Here is a 19,326-nt window from a genome sequence, read left to right on the forward strand (position 1 = left end):
TGATCACAGTCCACTGTCCACTCACAGTGCACATATATGCCATGTCAAATGCATGTAGTGAATGTACAGGACTACACTGTATGCTACAAATCTTCTCTGATCGCCGCGCGATCACTTCTTCGCCAGCTCCTTGTCTGGCTTTGACATGAGCTGTCTCACGCTGGCCGGTAACAGCCTCGTAGCGTCCTCCTTATCCATCTTTCTCAACGCTGACAAGGGATAGTACTTGCAAAGAGCCACCAATTCAAGTCTCAACTTTGTCAAGGCTTCTTCCCTTGATGGAGATTCCACTGTCCCTTCACTTTCTCGCTTGACTGGCGAGTCTGGAGCTTCACTCAACGGCGACGAAGTCGCCGAATCCAGTTTCGACGATTCAAATTTGGCGCGTTTGACATTGGACGGCTCGTCCTTGATTCGCTTCCTTTTGCCGTTCGTTTCATCCCCACTACCCTCCGAAGCCAATCGAGCAATCTCCCCTTGAACCCATTTCAGTGCCGCAGGCACACCTCCTTTACTACCTATTCCGATGTAGCTAAAGTCTGCAGGGACCTTTAGCATCCTGCCCAGATCGAGTGGATTCTCAGGACGAGCAAGGTACTTCATCGCATGTCGACGGTAAGCCGATTTGGACATCTGCAGCAGATCCCTTTCCTTCTTGAGGAGAGGTTGAGCATGCTTGCGATGATCTACCATCGTGTTCAGATCCCGCACAGTATCTTTGGCCAGGCTTCCCGTGGGAGATTGGAGGATGCCGTTGTGCAAATGCTCCAGGACGTAACGATCCAAAGGCATCCGACGGCGTTCGAGCAGCTTTTCGGGTACAGTTCCAGCACCTTTCATGGCGCCAGCAACGAAAGACCGGATACTGTTGGCGTATGCTTCGCCAGTCACATCACCAAAGATCATTTCTCTGAGCCAATCGGCCGACGGCTTGGCGCCGTCATCGTAGATATTGGAGAAATTACTCGGGGGTCCAGTTTTGGCCTTGGGTTTTGAAGGTCGAAGGGTCTCTCGGAGAAGCTCAGATTGCGGGAGGTTTTGTCGCGCAGACGCAAATGCCAGCTCAGCATCTGTCTCAGGGTACGGACCCCATTCCAAAGCATCAAGTTCCCGAGTCGGCTTGACGGCAGGTCGAGGAAACGGCGTAAAAGCATACGGAGGTATTCCGTTCGGTCCTCCGATCTCGCATTCCCACCATGAATCTACCCGTCGAAGTCCTCTCCAGTCGACCACTTTCCTCGGTCCAAGGGTTGTCACTTGGGATCCAAACAATTCCTCTGGTTCTTCCAGCTCGGCAAGATCCCTGGTCCCGTCCAGGTCCCAATGTCTCCATTTTCCGATGAACTTTTCTCGGCCTCGTATTTGACGCTTCGAGTAGACTCGCCGACCTCCCGTGAGGTTCCATCCCACGGCGAGTGAGTACACCGAATTGGGAGGGAAATGCAGCATCTCTTCCGGGATGTAGAGGTTGGCAGGTAGATCCTCGAGCGTGTCAAGTCCCATGGTACCCTCGCGACCGGACCACGGCGTACCTGATCCGCCTCGAGCAGGCGTTGCCTCTGGCGTAGCGACCATTGGCCGAAGTTTTTCAATCTGTTTTTCCCCCGTGACTTGTAGCCGTTGTGCAATGGTGTGGACCATTGTGCCTTCAGGATTATAGGTCACAGCGGCAGTGACCAGTGTTTGCAAGTCCGCCTGAAAGTCAATAGATGATATCACGAGCGCTCACGTTGAATTGTTCAAAGTCGGTGTAGTCCCCGTTGTCGGCTTTGCTCTGCATGGTGCCGAGGTCCATCATCTTGTCCTCACCGCCAATGGTCTCGAGATAATCTGGCAATGACTCGACCTCGACGGGCTCGAAGAAGTAGCCGTACTAGAAAGTCAGCAGATGTTCAGTCTCGCAGACTCACATCATCTTTCCGCCAAAGCTGGACCATGATACGCTGAATCAGTTCTTTCAGTGGTTTTTTCCCTTTGATCACTCGAGGAGCAGGTTCCAAGGGAGTCTCAGGCTCAGCATCTTCACCCGGTGTGGCCGCTTCACCAACTGAAGGAGACATCGCCTGAGCGAGAGGTTCCGTCTCGAGGTCAGGCTCCAGCTTCACCGGCGAGTCGGCCGTATCTACAGGAGTAGAAGGGGTAGCGGGGGTTGTGGGCTGGAGGGAGAGCGGCGGGGGCCGAGGAGTGGAGGGTGTCGAGGAAAGCAATCTCGTGGGGATAGCGCTTGGCCTTCGAAAGACATGCTTGCCCTTCTTCGAGCTGGGAATGAGAGGAGTACGTGCGGATGGTTTTGTCTTGGAGCCTCTCGGACGTCCAAGCACCTTGCCGTGAGGAGAGATATGTTGACCGGTACGAGAAATGGTTGAACCACGGGAGCCAGAGGTCATGGGGGTGGATGTGGAGCTGAGAGGGGTGGATGGATTGGCGGGAGTCTTTGGGCCATCAAGGATACCAGAGGAGAGGCCTGCTTCACCACGTGTATCATCAGTCTCTGTCGACATCTTTTCTTTCTGCTTTTTCAGCTTCGGTGGCCTCTGAGGTGTGCTGTCTCTTAGAGTGTCGCTTTCGGCTACCACTGTTGACGTGTCGCTAGCCACGGGGTTGATGATCTGGCGTGATTTGGTCGGTGACCCCTTTGCCATCTTTTCTTCGCCAGCCACCGCCCTTCCCTTCCCAGACCTTGATCTGCTTGAGCTCGCAGCGTCATTAGGCCCAGGCGCCTCTGTACGCGTTGGGGTCGATTTAGAGGGACCTGCTTGAGCAGACGAAAGGGACCCCAGTGAGAATTTCAACTTGATCCCAGAGGCGTTGTTGGTTTTAGATTTGGTCATGGTGACCTATCCAGGGGAGTATACAGATGAGCCGGAGCACCCATCTACAATGACACTGGATGGCTCGGGAGGTGGACCTTGAAAGTGGAGGTTTGTGGTCGTCTCGGCTCTGGATTGCGGATTCTAAACCAACAAGGAGAGTCAGAGTAATATTTTCGTGTGAGAGGCAGGAAAGGGGGTAAAAGGGGGGATCAGTTAAGGACGTGGTCAGGGGTGAGCTAGGGGTGGACTGGTGAGGTGATGATGCAGCATTTCGGGTCGTTGCATGTCGAAGGAATCATCAGTTTGGAGACATGGCGCTGCCGAGTAGGTATCGCGTTGAGATGCATGGGCTTTCTCGAGCACTGTGAGAGTTGTTCACCACACGGGGTAGCGACATTTTTGCTTCCGCGTCGTGTCACGTGCACCGATCACTTCGCTGGAATTTTAGGTCCACCCAGTGTCTGAATGCAACGATACATTCATCTTACCAGTTGACAGGTGGACACAGTCCCGCCTGAAGAGGTTTCCATCATGGAAAGACCTCATAAAGCCCATCATAAGCCTTCGGCAGGCTCCAAGGCCGCGAAGAAGGATGCTGCGAAGGATATCGACCGTACAGGCGGCAAAAATTTCAATCCCAAGGTGGGCGAAACGCAAAGTGGACCGCTGCTGATCGTGTCAGGCCTTCACGTCCTCTTCCTTTCGATCTGCAGAGCGTGCTGCTCGACGCACAGCCGATAAAGATCAAAAACGTCTCCATGTCCCGCTCGTCAATCGTAATCCTGAAGAACGAAAGGTCACCATTGAGAAGGGTAAAGGCATGGACGAAGGAAGATTACCCCCTCCACCTATCATCGTCGGTATCGTCGGACCTCCAGGTGTTGGAAAGTCGACTCTTCTGCGCAGTCTCGTCAGGCGGTATACCAAGCATAATCTGCAAGAACCCAATGGACCTATCACGGTGGTTTCGGGTAAGACGAGACGGATCACCTTTGTCGAGTGTGGAAACGATCTGAACAGCATGATTGATCTGGGGAAAGTCGTCGACCTAGTATTGTTGATGATCGACGGAAGTTATGGATTTGAAATGGTGAATTCATCCTCTTGAACATTCACTGATGTCCTAGGAAACATTCGAATTCCTCAATATCTTGCAATCTCACGGGTTCCCCAAAGTGCTTGGTCTTTTGACCCATTTGGATCTGATCAAAAAGGCTCAAACGCTCAAAGACACCAAGAAGCGCTTAAAGCACCGATTCTGGACCGAAATTTACCAAGGTGCAAAGCTTTTTTCCCTCTCTGGAGTCCTCAACGGCCGATACCCTGATACCGAAATCAACTTGCTCTCTCGCTTCATCAGCGTGATGAAATTCCGACCGCTCGTCTTTCGAAATGCTCATCCACATCTTCTCGTCGACCGATTGCAGGACCTCACACCGCGGGAACAGCTCAGAGAAAACCCCAAGATGGACCGGACAATCACCCTTTACGGTTACATGAGAGGACCGAACCTGCCCGCGAGAAACGCCAAGGTGCATATCCCCGGTGCAGGGGACCTGGAAGTGAGAGAGGCGGAGATGTTGGCGGATCCCTGTCCTCTGCCAACGTTGGAGAGTGAACGACGCCGAAAGATGGGGGAAAAGGCAAAATTGATCCACGCTCCGATGAGCGATGTCGGTGGCGTCATGTACGACAAGGACGCGGTATACATCAATGTCCCAGGTAGCTTCACCCGAGGGAGTGATGGTGAGTGATGGAGTCGATCAGGCTGCTGACGCCTTGCAGCATTGCAAGGGGAAGGCGAACGAATGGTCATGGACTTACAAGACGCCTCCAAGACGTTTGGAGAGGGTATTCAGAATTCAGAGATCAGACTCCTTGGAACATCGACAGCACCGCTGCAGCTGCAGAGGACGAGGCGGAGAGCGGAGCCAAGAAATGGCGGACCGATATTGGGCACCGCGAGCGATGACGAGGACGACGATCAGTTCACCGACGAGGAGGTCTATAGTGCGGAGGGAGTTCCGATGAACGATGAAAGCGAGGAGGAAGGTGGCGACGCCGACTTTGCAGGCTCCGACTCGGACAATGATCTCGCCCATGTGACCTCTTTTGTACAAGATGGACCTCGCTTGGACCTGCCAGATGATGGGATTCTTTCAGAGGACGATGCACCCAAATGGAAGGCTGATCTGTCCCAAAAGGCGTCGGCACAGTTGGCCGATCGTTTAGGACGACGACGCGATCTCGCATCGCTCATTTATGGATCCGATCTCAGTCCAGAGGAGATTGCAGCGGGCAAGACGAGATCCAGTGCCGATGATGCCGAGTCATCTCGTATGGCTCGCGAGGACGACGAGTTTTTCCAAGTCAAGACTCCGGCCCGAGTGTCGACTCAAGCGGACGAAGATTTTGATGTCGAGGACGATTTTGACGCTCTTGAGGCGACGTGGACCGACCCCGCAATGCTGGAGTCGATCCGATCCATGTTTATCACGGGTCCTTCGGACAATGTTGACGCGGAAGGCGATGCATATGAAGAGGAAGGAAGTGATTTTGAGGATCTTGAAGGGGCCGAAGGGGAAGATGGTGACGTGCCCTATATTGGCGTCCAGCCGAGCAAAGAAGTGGATCACGCGACAGCGCGAGCGGATGCGTTGGAGCGGAAAAAGAAGGCGCTCGAAGCCAAGTTTGATACAGAGTATGACGAGTCGGACGAGGAAAACAAGATCGACTTTTACGATGCTCAAAAGGCGGAGATGGCCAGACAAAGGGCTCTCAACGAAGAAGAATTCGCGGGCATGAGCAATGAAGCTCGAGCTTTGATCGAAGGACATCGAGCTGGCGCGTATGTACGCTTGGAGATTGACAACGTCCCTTGCGAACTGGTCGAACATTTTAATCCTCGCTACCCTATCATTGTTGGGGGCCTATTGAATGCGGAAGAGCGATTTGGCTACGTGACTATCCGAATCAAACGACATCGATGGTTCACGCGCACCCTCAAGACGAATGATCCGCTCATCTTCTCCATCGGTTGGCGAAGGTTTCAATCTTTACCAGTGTATCATTTGGACGATCATTCCATTCGGAACAGGATGCTCAAGTACACACCGGAGCATATGCACTGTTACGCAACGTTTTACGGCCCAGTCTCTGCCCCGAACACTGGTTTGTGCGCCTTCAACAACTTGACGGGCGAAAATCCGGGCTTCAGGATCAGCGCAAACGGGGTCGTCCTGGACATTGACCGATCGACAAAAATCGTCAAAAAGCTCAAGTTGACCGGTATCCCATACAAGATTTTCAAAAACACCGCCTTTATCAAAGACATGTTCAACTCTGCTCTCGAAGTGGCCAAATTTGAGGGAGCCAATATTCGGACTGTATCTGGTATCCGTGGTCAGATCAAGAAGGCACTGTCGAAACCTGATGGGGCGTACAGAGCAACATTTGAAGACAAGATCCTGATGAGCGACATTGTCTTTCTGCGTGCTTGGTATGCCATCGAGCCGAAACAGCTTTACAACCCTGTCACTTCGCTCTTGTCGGCGGACAAGGACAACTGGAAGGGGATGCGATTGACCGGTCAGATCAGACGTGACGAGGGGATCGACACGCCTCTTGACGCAAACTCCAAATATAGGGTGAGTCGTCCCACGGCAAACATTTGGCTGACCCGATAGGCCGTCGAACGCTCCACGCGCCGATTCAACCCGCTCAAAGTTCCCCGCAAACTCGAAGCATCCCTGCCCTATGCGTCGAAGACCAAGGCTCTGTCAAAGCAGACCAAGCCGACGTACATGCAATCCCGAGCAGTCGTCTTGGACTCGGAGGAGAAGAAGGCTGTAGCTCTCTTGCAACAGATCCAAGCTTTGAGAAAGGACAAAGTCGCCAGACGATCTGACAAGAAGGAAGAGAAGAGGAAAGAGCACCGCAAAGAAATGGCCAAGATTGAAGTCCAGAGAGGTGACAAGTTTAGAGCGGAGAGGAAGGAAAAGATGCGAAAAGAGGGGATGAAGCGCAAGGCGCAAGAGGCAGCGGCGGAGAACGGGGGAGGCAAGAGGAGAAAGTGATGAATGTGCTGGGCGATGAAGCATAGATCGCATCCATTCTCACGCATTACTGATGAGCGGGCATCCCTGCTGTGAAGGGAATGACGCAGATCTTTGCATCACTTGCCAATCGTTAATTCTGGAAAATGATCGGCGAGATCAGTGGGACTGCATCCGTCCCTTGGGGGTTAGCCGATTGACCCAAGAGACATGGCCCATACCACCCGGCCCGGAAGCTTCCCATTGGCTCTCCTTGCGCAGACCTCAAACACAATCTTTTCTGACCTCCTTTAAGACAACCATCTTGCGGTTCTGAATCCTTTGTGTAACGTCAGACTCTCCTTTGTCACGGGAAGCCCCAACTCTAGTCAAGGATTTTCCTAGTCACTGGGGCATTGTCGACCTATTAAGGCCCACTTTTTCTCTCAACTTCTCCCACAGTCAGCGATTTGCGACTCCCAAGCATTGCCCGGTACCTGAGACTCGTCTCATGACCATGTCCAGACAGTACCATTATGCCGAGGGGATCCGTGATGATGCGCGATACGCCGTCACCACGCGTGAGAGGGACCCTTATTGTAAGTCGACGAGTCAGCATCACTGACATTGTCAAGACGGGCCTCCTCAGCCCCACTCGCCTCAATATCGACCCTCTCTCGGAGCTTCTTACCTCGATAATAGATACACATCACACCGAGCCGAAGGAAGGTACGAACCTTACTCTCGACCGCCTCAACAACCGCGGATGTTGCCCGTTCAGAAGAGTCGGTCTTCGCCACCTCCACCCATGCATAACGCTTCTCGGTATGTTCAAGCACTCCCTCCTCGCCTATATCAACCCGATGTAGGACCAGCACCAAATGTGTCGGGATCTCCTGCACCTCCTCTGTCTCACGTCAAAGCATACGAGACTTCTCGTCCTACAGATAGATATCAACAATCTCGAGGCGCCCAACGAGACGCAAAGTGGCACGCGAGGTATCAAGAACGAACTCATTTAATCTCTCAACCTCCGTCTCAGATGTCGCCCGTGCATGCTCCATACCATGGAAGGGTACCTCCTCCTCATCCTGGACACGTCGCTCATCATGCAGCCTCTTACGCTACAACAAATCATCAGTCGGCCAACGTGGATCGCATTCGCGCTGAGCAGCAAGTGGCCATCGCTCAGGCTCGAAAAGCTCATGCAATGCTCACTCAGCAAGCGTCCATGAAGCGAGCAAAGGAAGAAGCGGACAGGAAGAAGAGGCGTATCCAGCTACAAGTCTTTGTGCATGCCAGGTGAGTAAGGCGTAAAGCGGTGGCCTAACTTTAGACCCACGCCTTGCTCTTGGGAAGGGTGTGCGGCCGTTCTCAATTCCTGGGCACTGCTCGAAAAACACCTTTATCATGCTCATCTTTATCGAGATGATGTCGACGTGCTCTGTCAATGGGAAGGGTGTCATACGACATTTGACCGACCCGAAGAGTGCCACAAGCATTGCCTCATTGGCCACATGGGCAAATTTAGTGCTCGTTGCCCCTTTGGTGAGATCCACTGGGAGTGGTCGTTGCTCATGTCCAGATTGCTTGTTTGAGGGTCCTCACTTTGACGATCTCATGGCTCATATCTCCAGACGCCATCCCGATGCCACACCGGACGATTTTGTGCCGGGTCTGATCCACCATCGGCCGTTGCGTCTGCCCAGATCCGTGTCCGATCTACCACCGCTACCTTCTCGAGCTCGCATTACTGGTGAATTCATGGACGATTTATGTGGGGAGGTGAAAGGATTCGCTGGCGAACGGAGCTACAAAGCGAGAAGGAGTGTTGAGCGGAATTGCTTCAGTGGCAGAAGACCTCGTAAAGATGATTTCGCAGACAAGAAGGGAGCCAATGCCGCCATCTCTGCCTTTATCGAGAATTCGAGGCGGATCTCGACTGCGATGGGCGGTCAGCAAGAATCACCAGCGGAGGCCGACGCAGCAGATGTTCCGCCAACGGCCAAATCTGCACCCTTGACCGCTGCCGAAGCGAAAGAAATGGGCGTGGACCTTGTGGATGTCAGCCAGTCGATATCAGCTGCCACCGAGCAGGCAAAGAGAGAGGCGGAGAAGGACGAAGCGCAGACGACCGGATCCGATTCGAGGTCGTCCAGTACATCGAGGGCGGACATTGAGCCTGTCAAGCGGAAACGAGGCCGACCACCAAAGCTTCATGTGACCTTGAAGCTCTCTGAATCTCCTGCCGAGAGATTCTCGCTCGAATCTCCTCCTAGCACATCATCCGAATCTAGTTCAGGTTCTGAGACTGCCTCGGAGTTCAAGCTGAAACGGGCTCTGGATCTCACCGCTCTTGTCTCGCCTGACGGAGGGGAAAGTGGGAGGAAGAGAAGCGCCAGATTGAGGGAGAAGCAGGGTCTTGGTACATTTGATGAAGAGATCAAGGTGTAGAGAGTATGTATGCGTGCCACTCTTGCCACGCGTGCGACTTTTGCGAAAGGGAAGGGCCATTTTTCATTCTGACATTATCAAACTTCATGTCGAGAGGTGGTCATGGAGGTCTTAGAGGGCGAGAGGACTGGGACATTCAAGGGCGAACCTCGTCGCATGTTGCAAATCTTGGACCGCCGACTGTAGCGGTTAATCGGGGTCGGGGCGGGCCCAAAAGGGGCGGCAGGATTCCTGCTGTACTTCCTTCACGTCCGGAGAATCCATTAGCTTCGTCGAGCTCTGCGCAGAGACAGCCTTCGCGTCATGCGAACGCTGGGTCACGGGGAGGTAGAGCAGCACCCCACAGAGGCGTAGGCTTTGGGGGTCCGCCCTACAGGAGACCTCGAGGTCGTCCGGAGAATCGTGCAAGGGGAGGTCTCCCTTACGGTCATTCAAACCGAGGGGAATGGGACGGGTCAAGCAGTCGACCCGTAGCGTCGAGGCCGAACGATGGTGCGGATTATCACAATGATCACACATACCATGCTGGGCCCTCTAGGTGAGCTTGCGGATTCTCAGCGAACTGATCGCTTTAGGTATCGTGCATGGAGTCCGTCACAACCTGTCGCGGGGGAGACAATACCTCATCCATCGGCAGTGGCTCGTGGCGCATCGCATACACACTTCATCGACTTTACCGGGGAGGATGACAGTGCTCCGCCAGTGCCGCCAAACCAGCTTCCGCCGAGGCCAGCCCCGGAGGACGGGGGTCCCGCGACGCCCTTCACCAAGTTGAAATTTAGACCCAAGATCACGCCAAGGGAGCCTGCGGCGACTCGGATGCAGTCTACAGACACTGCGGGACTCGCAACCAGTAAGGGAAAAGAAAGAGCACAAGCGTCAGACGAAGGAGATGATGCGCACGATCAAGATGTCAAGCAGGAGCTCGGACCGGAGGCAGAGTCTGAGGACGAGGAGATCGATGACGCTCGCAAGAGCGAAGGCATTCTTTCCTTCCGGTAAGTGGATGACTACAGCTCTGACTGAAACGCTCGCAGCAAGGAAGACATACCTGACGCCTGCTATGGACGAGATGGTGAACGACAATCGACGGCCCGATCAGCATTCAAGAAGATTCAAGCTCGTGAATTGAAAGCAAAGAACAGGAAAATTGTCAGAACACGCTGGTTACCGGACGGAGTAGCGTTCGATTGGATACGGGCTCAGCCGTCTGTAGATCCTAGCTCGCAGTTCTTCCCCTATCCAGCACAATTCGAAACGAAAGAGCTCCGGAAAGCCAACGAAGCGGCCCTTTACGATTGGAAGATTGGGCGAGAGTTAGCTGCCAGCGGGATTGACGCGCAAGGGCGTAGGACCATCCTGGCTTTGTCAACAAACACTTTTGATGGTCTCAACATTCATACCTCACCGCTCGACGCGAGCCGACCGGCTTACCTTTGCATCGATCCCGGTCGCTCAGTGACATACGAGAGAAAGCTCAGCAGACGATTGCCGCCCGAGTTCGAGTCTGTCGACACTGGGAATCTTGACCCAGGCCTGGTCCTTTGGACCAATGAACAGTGTCAGAGCCAAATTTGTCCTGATGAAAAGGGAAGAGCCACACGATTCGTGGCGTACAGCTTCACTAGCAAAAAGGTACAGATCATCGGGCGACGCGACGAGGACTGGCGACAGGCATCACCCGTCAAGCCGAGTCTGGCGTTACCACGCGAACCAAGCAAGCGAGCGACGGCAGATGACGAAGAGGACGTTGCACAGACTAAACCGAAGCGATCGAAAACGAACATTTCTCAACCTGAAAAGTCAGACACCTCTCGCCTGGAGAGTCTGCGAGCGAACATGGACACATTCTTCAGCGACATTGATCGATGGACATTGATAGCGAGAGAATATCCGGACGACGAGAGGGTTCAAGGTCAATTACAGAGGATCCAGGCCGATATCTTTAGGCTGCAGGGGGAGATCAAGGCGGAGAAGGAGTTGCTAGGCAGCAGGGCCATTCATCAGCCGTGATGACTGTCCCAACGTGACCAATCTATGCGATCTGAGCCTTCGACTGTCATTGGAACCTTGGTCAAGTGCCGCATCGTCGGTCGACCATGTGGACAGTTCTGCGGCCGTCAGCCCAGTTCAGCGATTCACTTACCCATGGCTGATCGATAGTGCCCATGTTGCGGAGTAACTGAGCGTCAGAGTGGCTTGAGTCGTCGCTCACCTGAGTCATTTGCGGCTTTGTCAATGATTTTCCAATCATCACGCTTCGCCGGCAAGCTCGCATGGCGAACATGGATCTAGCTTTGCTACACCTGACCATCTGGCCAGCTGGTCGAGCTCCATCCGATAACATGTGCAAGAGCTGTTCAAGGTCTACACGTCAGCATGGTTGGGTTGTGACTCACCTTTAAAATCGAATGTCGTCTCTCTCGAAACTGGCATGGCGGACAAGCTTATCCTCTCTCCCCGCCCAGGGGCTTTGTCTTCATCTACGAGTACCTCAAACCCATTGGCCTTGAGGACATCCATATTCTCGATCGCAACCATTTCGTCGCCGGCAGTCAGCTGCAGCGGACGCGGTCTCAACGTGTCAGCTTTGATTTCATCTAAAATCACCTTATGAGGGTCTGCGCCTTGATTACTGTCGTTCGTTGAAGGGTTTCAAAATTGTACTTTTCATCGCAGGCATGTTGGTCGATGATGAACAGATCGTCGGAGACACCTTGACTTGATCCGAGTCGAGCAATGATGAACCCTTTATTGAACTGCCCAAGGACTTGCATCCTTGCGAAATCTGATTTCGAGATCACGCGAGCCAACGCCTCCTCCGCTTGCACCGGGTCATGATTCTTGATCCCCGCAGCGCTCGATATGCTCCATTCCGAATTGTATGCGCGGCGAGGCCGGCGACGGCCATAGGAGGAATACCGCCTCTTGACGCGGGCAACGTCAAAGCGCAAGGTCATCTCGCCTGGGATCACTGTCGTTGTGATTTCGCCCTTGTAGATGGGGATGTCTTCCGGGGTCGACATGTCGATCGATAGGATATCCGGGGCGGGCCGTTTGGCTAGGGGGGTTCTGGATGGCCCTGGCACAGGGTCTTCTCCACTTTCAACGTCGAGCTCGCTGCCGCTGCCGCTGTCTGGTCCTGTGGCATCGATGATGTCGTGGTTCATTGCGTCCTCTGTCTCTTCGGCAGGTTCCTCATCGTTTAGCCCATCATCGCTCTCGTCCTCACTGGACGAAGACATATGCGAGGATTGACTGGCAAAGGCAGCCAACCTATTTTTCAGACTCTTCACTGCGGTCTTGCCTTTCGCGACCGATTTGGTTCGATCAGGACTCCAAGATGCCCCAGTGGTATTGAGTGTTTGTGAGACGCCTCTTCGGGTCGGGATTTGAAGAGGAGAGGTGGAACGATGGGAGGTCTGCCGGGATGATTTGGCAGGTGTGGCGTCTATCTCGCCCTCGAAGAGTATGTCGCCCACATCGGGGCAAAGGCGCGTTGGTGCATCCGAAGGTGTCTGAATGTGGTCACCAACTGCCTGCGAGAGGTCCCCCTCAGTGGGTTCATTGACGGCATTTGGAACGTCTGGCGAGGTCTGAGTCTCCCTGAAAGGCAGCTGGGTTTGTGTCTCGATGATCTTGACAGTCTTTGAGGCGCCCTCCAGAGGAAAGGCGGATCGCGAAGGTGCAAAGAAGGTTTCTAGCTGTGTCTGGTCGGTGAGTCTTTGCAGAACGTCAGACTCACTTGCAGGGCTGCGATGAAATTGGCTTCGCTGTGCAGGAAAATGGTCCGTTTGTCTGGGCTGACATTGATATCGATGCTCTCTGCAAGGCTTCAGAGGAGTCATCCCTGACAGGCTCACCAGGTGGCAGTTGAAAATCAAGCACCGCAAGCGGGACTTGATGGGTATTGTAGCTCTTGTATACCTCGTTGATCGCTCTCCCGACCTGCATTGTCAGCGTGATATATCGACCCGTCTCACCTGCTTCAGATCACAAGGCCTCTGATTGATGTAGAAGAATTGGCGGTCTGTACTGCTCCTACCTTGACCCCACGAGGCTGACGAGATGAGGCCGGACACTTTGACCGATTGGGATCTGAATCAGCGACGGACGGTGACCACCTACTGTACGTCCAAGCCTTCCCGTCTCGCCATGACGGGGTCCACGGAGACTTGAAGCTCGAGATCCAGATCCAAAACACCTTCGAGAGCTTTCGGACCCCACACGGAGATGACGGATGATCTCAGAGATCCTCTGCCATCGGTCGCAAGCATGACATTTCGCTTGCTGGCAGCATCGTCAGACATGTTGGCATGTTGTACTGACCCTTTGGAGGCAACCGTTTCGACTTTGAGCCTCACACCGGGCTTTGTGACTGTCGCAGCGGGCACAAGTGCGTAGGCCTGAAGCATCGTGAGAGCTTTTGGGAATTCCCGCTTGATTGTCCGTTCAAACTCTTTCCGCCTGACAGGGAGAGGCACAAAGAGGCCGTTCAAAGTGACTGTTGTGCCGCGCTGAGACGGTCAGAAGCGGTACGCTCCTCACGCACTGGTCTCGCTATCCGTCCCTCGCTATCGATCACTTTGCCATCCCTCCCAAGGTGTATGACCGCACCCATCGGTTCCGTCTGTTTGGTGGATGTCACGATTGTGATGGACTCGCATAGGGCACACAGTGAGCTCAAGGCCTCGCCCCTGAAGCCAAAGGTCGTCACATGAGGGAGGTCCGCGAGCGACGGAAGCTTGGACGTATGGTGCTTGAGGCCTAGAGATCAATCAGCGCATCCTTCATGCTCTCACCTATGGATGGCCAGTCTTCCTCTGCAATTCCAGAGCCATTATCCAAGACTTCGATACTGTCAAGACCTTGATTCTTGAATCGGACGTCTGAAAGTCAGAGCTGAGGATCCTACGCCTCACCAATGGTTGTCGCGCCGGCATCTAGACTATTTTCAACCAATTCTTTGATTGCACCCTGGAGATCCAGGACGACTTGGCCGGAATGAATGCGGTGGGCCGAGTTGTGGTCAATAGCTGAAGTAGGTGAGCGGGGGCGAGGGGGAAAGGCTTACCCTTGATCCTGCTCATGTTACCACAGGACCCGTGGTCGTTGTCGTTGTCGGGCTCCTCATCGCGTCCGCATTTCGGATCCGAGGTGCAGCTTACGGCATCGAGGTCCCTCCACCCGGAGATCGTCGATTGATTTTGCATCTCAGCCAGAGCTGCTACAGTCATTATGGCCTCACCGGACATTGAAGCAGAGTGTTTAACGCTCCAGGGAGACGAAATACTAGCCCTCGAGGTGAGTACGTGACTGATGGTGCTGACTAGCAGTCGATCTATCCGTCTCTGATCGAGTCGCTACCAAATAATGAGATTCGGCTCTCGATCCCTATCACGCTCCCCTCGCCCACCGCAATCATTCTGCAGACCATCGCCACCGAGCCATCCTCTTCCAATGTACTTCCGACACTCGATCTCGAGCACCTTCCGCCGCTCACGGTCAGCATCGCTCTCCCTACGGACTATCCCCTCAAATCTCCGCCCAGAGTCGTCGACATAAGAGCTCCAATCCCTGGCGCAGATAAGCGGTCCAACTGGTTGAGCCGGAAGGTTCTTTACAAGATTGGGCTCAGGCTCGAAGAGATGTGGCGAAGTGAGCAGATGTCAGGCGAAGGGGCGGGCGTGATCTGGCAGTGGTGGGAATGGGTGGGAAATGGACAGTTCTTCGAGGATCTGGGTCTCTCACAGGACGGTATAAGGTAGGTGGAGACTGTAACGTTGCTGAGCTTCAGTCTTTGGGTACCCCCGTCCTTGGTCCCTTCGACATTTCACACACTCCTCAACACATTCAATGCCAAAGAGAAGCACTCGGAGTTCGAATCAGTAGCATTCTCCTGTGCAATCTGTATGGAAAGTAGGAAGGGCAAATCATGTGCTCAGATGACCTGTGGATGTGTTTTGTGAGTGACCTTGTTGCGCTCGCTGATCCACAGTTGCGTTCCTTGTCTGAGCTTGTGCTGGTCACTGGCGATCGAGGAAGGGACGCTGGAGAATGTTGCTTGTCCAAGTGTGGATTGTGTCAAGCAGAGGGCGACGGGAAAAAGAGGCGAAGTAGATGGCTCCCTGGTGGAGAGTGTCGTGGGACACGAATTGAGGGCGCGGTGGGATGAACTGAAAGAGCGCCGGAGGGCAGAAATAGGTAGGTCTCAACTCTGGCTTTCCTGACAGATCAGATCCTAATTGGACGACATGCCCACGTATCAGCTGTCAAGCCGCTGTCCCGCCGCCGCCGGAAGAGGATGATCAGGTTGTTATCGCACCGTCCTCGCGTGTCATTCGTCTCGCCGACATTGACAAGACTGAATCGACTGCGACTGCGACTGCACCTGTGCCTGCTCCGGTGGATGATCGATGGGCTCGACATCGGCAGTGTCCGAAATGCCATTACTCTTTCTGCCTCTACTGCTCCGCCACATGGCATGGTCCTCATACGCCCTGCGCCTTTCCTCAAACGTCTGCTCTGGTCCTTGAGTACTTGTCGTATCCCGAAGGGAGCTTTTCTCGCCTGGCTATGGAGAAACGGCGTGGTAAAGCGAATCTGGAACGCATGGTCGCTCAGTGGCGAGAGGATCAAGAGAACAGAAAGTGGTTAGAGTCCAAGACTCGAGCTTGCTCAGGTTGTGGCGTCAGGGTCGAGAAGAGTCATGGGTGTAATCATATGACGTGTGGACGATGTCAAGCTCATTTCTGTTATCGCTGTGGAGCATCAGTGAGTGGAAGTGATGACAGAGCTGATTTGCGTAGATCTCCCCGCAGGACCCTTATGCGCATTACAATCGGCCTGGACAAGCCTGTTTTGAAAAGCTTTTCGATCAGGAGGAGATTGACTTTTACGAGAGACAGGCTACGGTTGGTGTGGAGGGGGAGGTGGAGTGGCGACCAGCCGTTGATATCTGGGGATGGTAGGGCCCGAGCGCTGCATGCCTGAGCCTGCATGCCTGAGCGGAGGGAGAGCATGTAGTATTAATGTGTTAGCGCAGTCTGGGCTGAATGAGCATGACTGCATGCCATTGGTACTGTAACAAGGAGAAGCCGAGCAGCAGCACCCATTTGAACACGGCAGTCATGTCGCCGAGTTTGGCGCCACTCCTTCGCACTGTCAAGATCATAATGTCCGCTGCCTACATGCGCGGCTGCCCGAGCGGAGCGAGGGGTGCATGTCGCCTCCGGTCGAGCTCCCTAGCTACTGGAAGCCCTCGCTGCGCTCGGGCCCGTTCAAGCTCTGCAATAGCCCTTGCAGACCTTGATGCTCATCCCCATCCTTCTGCTTCGTGCCCCCTGCCTGCTCTCGCGACTTTTCGATCGCCCTTTCGAGGTCTTTTCGTTCTCGCTCCCGCCTGATCCGAGTAACCTCATCCAGTATCTCTTTCCCTCCAAGTTGTTTGATCTTCTTCGCGCAGAGTTCTCCGAATCGCTCGGCTTCCTGATAATTACGGACGACGACAGGTTCCGGCGAGTGCACGACTTGACTTGATCCATCGAGGGATGTCACACAGGTGCTGAGGCTGAGCTTGGCGGCTCGTTTCCGTAATGGAGGCAGAACACGGTTGACAGGATATGCTTCGCCAGTGGGAGTCGCTATGCCAGGGGTGGAAGGGAGGGAGGAGGGTAGACGATGTGAGCTTTCGACGATTCCGGAGAACCATAGCATGGGGGAATCGGGCTCCAGTGGGGAAAAGGTCTCGCCAGCGAGGTCCCCCTGAGCCTGTTCCGGATCGAGCTCTTCCAACGTACTTTCCACGCCCACTGGAACACTGCATCCACCTTCAAGCACACGGAGGCAGGCTCGTTCCGCTGCACATCGCCATTCAGTCTGCCAGTGTCCGACACCTCGCATCGTTTCTCGAACTCGTCCGTCTCCCGTTCGGATCTCAACGCCGAGTGCTCCTTGTCCGACGGCATGAAACAGTGCAGGGGACCGGATGGGATTGGTGATTCGATGTCCGCAGTTGATACGAGCGAGACCAGCGATGGCAAGGATGAGAGCGACATATTTGGAATCAGGTGCGTCGAGCTTGGCCAAACGGGTATTGAGGTTTCCTCGCTGGAAGTCAGCTCTTGAACCTGTGAGCACCTCACCATATCCTCGAATTTGAGCTTTGGATAGGCTCTTTTGAGCTGCGCCACACGCCTGACACTTCCAGTCCCGATGATACTTCCATCTGGCAGATCGTCCAAGGTTTGGTAGATGAGACCAGTTCTGACCACCAGGGCATCACCAGGGTCTTCACGTTCTGGTATACAAGCGATCTCGCACCCTTCTTTCAGGGTCGTAGGGACATCTTTGAGTGAATGGACAAGAATATCGAAATGACCGGATCCCAGCTTGGCTTCCAATTCGTCTGTCCACAAACTTTTCGCCGGCTGTTGTTGGGAATAAGGGGTCAAGAGGTGTAGTGGAGTCTGTTGGTTCCGATCGCCGAGCGTCTTCATCCATTCGACTCGGAAGTGGTTGGAGACATGGTACGCGGATAGCGCATCAGCCACGAGTTGCGTCTGGGTCAATGCGAGCTCTGATTTTCTCGTCCCGAGGATGAACGTTGTGGGCGGGCGTAAGGTTGGTTCGAGCTCGAAGAAAGTGGAGGAAAGGATACGAGATCCGGTAGCATTCATATAAGCATATTCTTCACTTGAGCTGTCGGTTCGTGAGGCGGGCGCCGGGGGTACAAACAAGCTCTCCGCTTCTCTGGATGCGTCGAGCGCTGATTTTGAAGTAGAGGCGTGGTTGGTTGACATTTTGGAAGGGACCGGCGATCTGCTGTACGATGTAGGATTGGTACTGTGAGGACAGGTCTGTTGCATTCCGTGGAGGGCGAGAGGTCGATCGGAGGATGTTACCGAGGGGTATGACGAGACACCTGCAACAGATCTGTAGACGAGGGATGCCCTTGTATCGCTCGGTTGGAACCCCTATAACAACAACTACAATGATGATTCTTGAACGATGACAATTCCTGGACTTTTTCCTTTTCCATTTTTCTCAATCGAAACTTTTGATTCCGTCCGGTCTCATCCGAATCCCATCCCATCTGTGGCGACAAGGCAAAGAGTGTGATGTGCCGCCTCCAGTCAGCCAGGTGTTGAAAAGCATTCGCACAGGTGCAGTCAGATCATGCATGATGCGTCGTCAATGTGTAGTGTACAACAGATCCACGTCTACATCTCCCTGTGGCGTCAGCGTTAACTCAGTTCATCTGCTCACTCGGCTGGCGGCTTCCTCATGTACCAATCGATAGCATACGAAAACGCTGCGAAAGCTGCACCTCCTCCCAGCATAGCCTTCGGACCAGAGTTACGTGCCAGTACAGCACCCGAGACAAAGCCAGCGGACACGGCGTTGGTGATGTCGTTTTTGGCACGATACTGAAAACATCAGATGTGACGTTTGCGCGCGCACTCACTCCCTCGATGATACACTCTGTCCCTGCGTACAGCGCACCGACTTTTGCGAAACCTCTACCGCTGGACCACATATTCCTGCCCATATCCCTGAAGACGACTTTGGCTTGGGTGCCCAACGTTGCATTGGCGAGTTTACCCGATGCTCTTGATAACGGATCTTCATAGGCAAATGTGGCCTGCATAAGGGAGAAGAAACCTCCTAGACCAAAGCCTGGAGCGAGTCAGGTCGTAGCGAGTTGGACCACTTACCCATCGCTCCACTGATTGCCAGCTTGAATGGACATGATTCGGGTATATAGCCTATCCATTTTTGGTAGACTTGAGCCTGTCGCCAGGCGTCCACTTCTTCTGGTAGGACCCCCGGCGGTAATGGCTCGTTGCCAGGGAAGAAGAGCGGTGCGGAGAGAGCGTTGAGCGGGCTAGTCATGGTGCATGACAGGTGTCGAGGTTCGTTTGAAAAAATCACAAGCAAAGAATTCCGATCGGTGCCACGTGGCTTGACCGGCGGATAACGAACGAGCCGCAAGTGTGGACGACCATGTCATATCGCTGCCTACC

The 19,326-nt window shown here is 54.0% G+C and overlaps 9 protein-coding genes across 9 annotated transcripts; 4 read left to right on the forward strand and 5 right to left on the reverse strand.

Moving 5' to 3' along the window:
- Positions 1-38: 38 nt before the first annotated feature.
- Positions 39-3,143, reverse strand: BD324DRAFT_656992 (hypothetical protein). Its single transcript, XM_022018853.1, has 3 exons — positions 1,911-3,143; positions 1,730-1,873; positions 39-1,695 (listed from the first exon to the last, which is right to left on the reverse strand). Exons 1-3 carry the CDS (start codon positions 2,829-2,831, stop codon positions 112-114), a joined length of 2,649 nt encoding a protein of 882 aa, XP_021870124.1. The 5' UTR covers positions 2,832-3,143; the 3' UTR covers positions 39-111.
- Positions 3,144-3,344: 201 nt separating this feature from the next.
- On the forward strand, positions 3,345-6,889 carry BD324DRAFT_642702 (hypothetical protein; the record flags this gene model as incomplete). Its single annotated transcript, XM_022017498.1, has 5 exons — positions 3,345-3,455; positions 3,496-3,864; positions 3,941-4,559; positions 4,599-6,460; positions 6,500-6,889. The coding sequence occupies 5 exons, from the start codon at positions 3,345-3,347 to the stop codon at positions 6,887-6,889; spliced, it is 3,351 nt and encodes a 1,116-aa protein (XP_021870125.1).
- Positions 6,890-7,725: 836 nt separating this feature from the next.
- On the reverse strand, positions 7,726-8,075 carry BD324DRAFT_629803 (hypothetical protein). Its single transcript, XM_022016258.1, has one exon. The coding sequence runs from the start codon at positions 8,052-8,054 to the stop codon at positions 7,866-7,868; it is 189 nt and encodes a 62-aa protein (XP_021870126.1). The 5' UTR covers positions 8,055-8,075; the 3' UTR covers positions 7,726-7,865.
- On the forward strand, positions 8,061-9,318 carry BD324DRAFT_629804 (hypothetical protein). Its single transcript, XM_022016259.1, has one exon. It carries the CDS (start codon positions 8,258-8,260, stop codon positions 9,299-9,301), a length of 1,044 nt encoding a protein of 347 aa, XP_021870127.1. The 5' UTR covers positions 8,061-8,257; the 3' UTR covers positions 9,302-9,318.
- Positions 9,319-9,373: 55 nt separating this feature from the next.
- On the forward strand, positions 9,374-11,539 carry BD324DRAFT_629805 (hypothetical protein). The gene is made up of 4 exons (XM_022016260.1): positions 9,374-9,839; positions 9,877-10,299; positions 10,339-11,488; positions 11,522-11,539. The coding sequence occupies exons 1-3, from the start codon at positions 9,388-9,390 to the stop codon at positions 11,312-11,314; spliced, it is 1,851 nt and encodes a 616-aa protein (XP_021870128.1). The 5' UTR covers positions 9,374-9,387; the 3' UTR covers positions 11,315-11,488; positions 11,522-11,539.
- Positions 11,305-14,538, reverse strand: BD324DRAFT_642703 (hypothetical protein; the record flags this gene model as incomplete). The annotated part of the gene is made up of 15 exons (XM_022017499.1): positions 11,305-11,412; positions 11,448-11,483; positions 11,517-11,668; positions 11,701-11,876; positions 11,912-12,383; positions 12,405-12,918; positions 13,047-13,126; positions 13,165-13,249; positions 13,285-13,399; positions 13,430-13,591; positions 13,631-13,818; positions 13,854-14,068; positions 14,104-14,190; positions 14,224-14,337; positions 14,376-14,538. The coding sequence occupies 15 exons, from the start codon at positions 14,536-14,538 to the stop codon at positions 11,305-11,307; spliced, it is 2,667 nt and encodes an 888-aa protein (XP_021870129.1).
- A 1-nt stretch (position 14,539) lies between these two features.
- BD324DRAFT_581472 (hypothetical protein) lies at positions 14,540-16,272 on the forward strand (the record flags this gene model as incomplete). The annotated part of the gene is made up of 6 exons (XM_022013505.1): positions 14,540-14,605; positions 14,638-15,065; positions 15,093-15,266; positions 15,300-15,505; positions 15,540-16,075; positions 16,111-16,272. The coding sequence occupies 6 exons, from the start codon at positions 14,540-14,542 to the stop codon at positions 16,270-16,272; spliced, it is 1,572 nt and encodes a 523-aa protein (XP_021870130.1).
- Positions 16,273-16,421: 149 nt separating this feature from the next.
- On the reverse strand, positions 16,422-18,311 carry BD324DRAFT_517395 (porphobilinogen deaminase, dipyromethane cofactor binding domain-domain-containing protein). The gene is made up of 2 exons (XM_022012978.1): positions 17,446-18,311; positions 16,422-17,410 (listed from the first exon to the last, which is right to left on the reverse strand). The coding sequence occupies exons 1-2, from the start codon at positions 18,166-18,168 to the stop codon at positions 16,550-16,552; spliced, it is 1,584 nt and encodes a 527-aa protein (XP_021870131.1). The 5' UTR covers positions 18,169-18,311; the 3' UTR covers positions 16,422-16,549.
- Positions 18,312-18,318: 7 nt separating this feature from the next.
- BD324DRAFT_629825 (Tim17/Tim22/Tim23/Pmp24 family-domain-containing protein) lies at positions 18,319-19,321 on the reverse strand. Its single transcript, XM_022016261.1, has 4 exons — positions 19,018-19,321; positions 18,768-18,979; positions 18,569-18,729; positions 18,319-18,532 (listed from the first exon to the last, which is right to left on the reverse strand). The coding sequence occupies exons 1-4, from the start codon at positions 19,193-19,195 to the stop codon at positions 18,523-18,525; spliced, it is 561 nt and encodes a 186-aa protein (XP_021870132.1). The 5' UTR covers positions 19,196-19,321; the 3' UTR covers positions 18,319-18,522.
- Between the last annotated feature and the right edge of the window lie 5 nt (positions 19,322-19,326).

Source organism: Kockovaella imperatae, assembly GCF_002102565.1.
Source record: "Kockovaella imperatae strain NRRL Y-17943 chromosome Unknown BD324scaffold_9, whole genome shotgun sequence".
Classification (NCBI taxonomy): domain Eukaryota; kingdom Fungi; phylum Basidiomycota; class Tremellomycetes; order Tremellales; family Cuniculitremaceae; genus Kockovaella; species Kockovaella imperatae.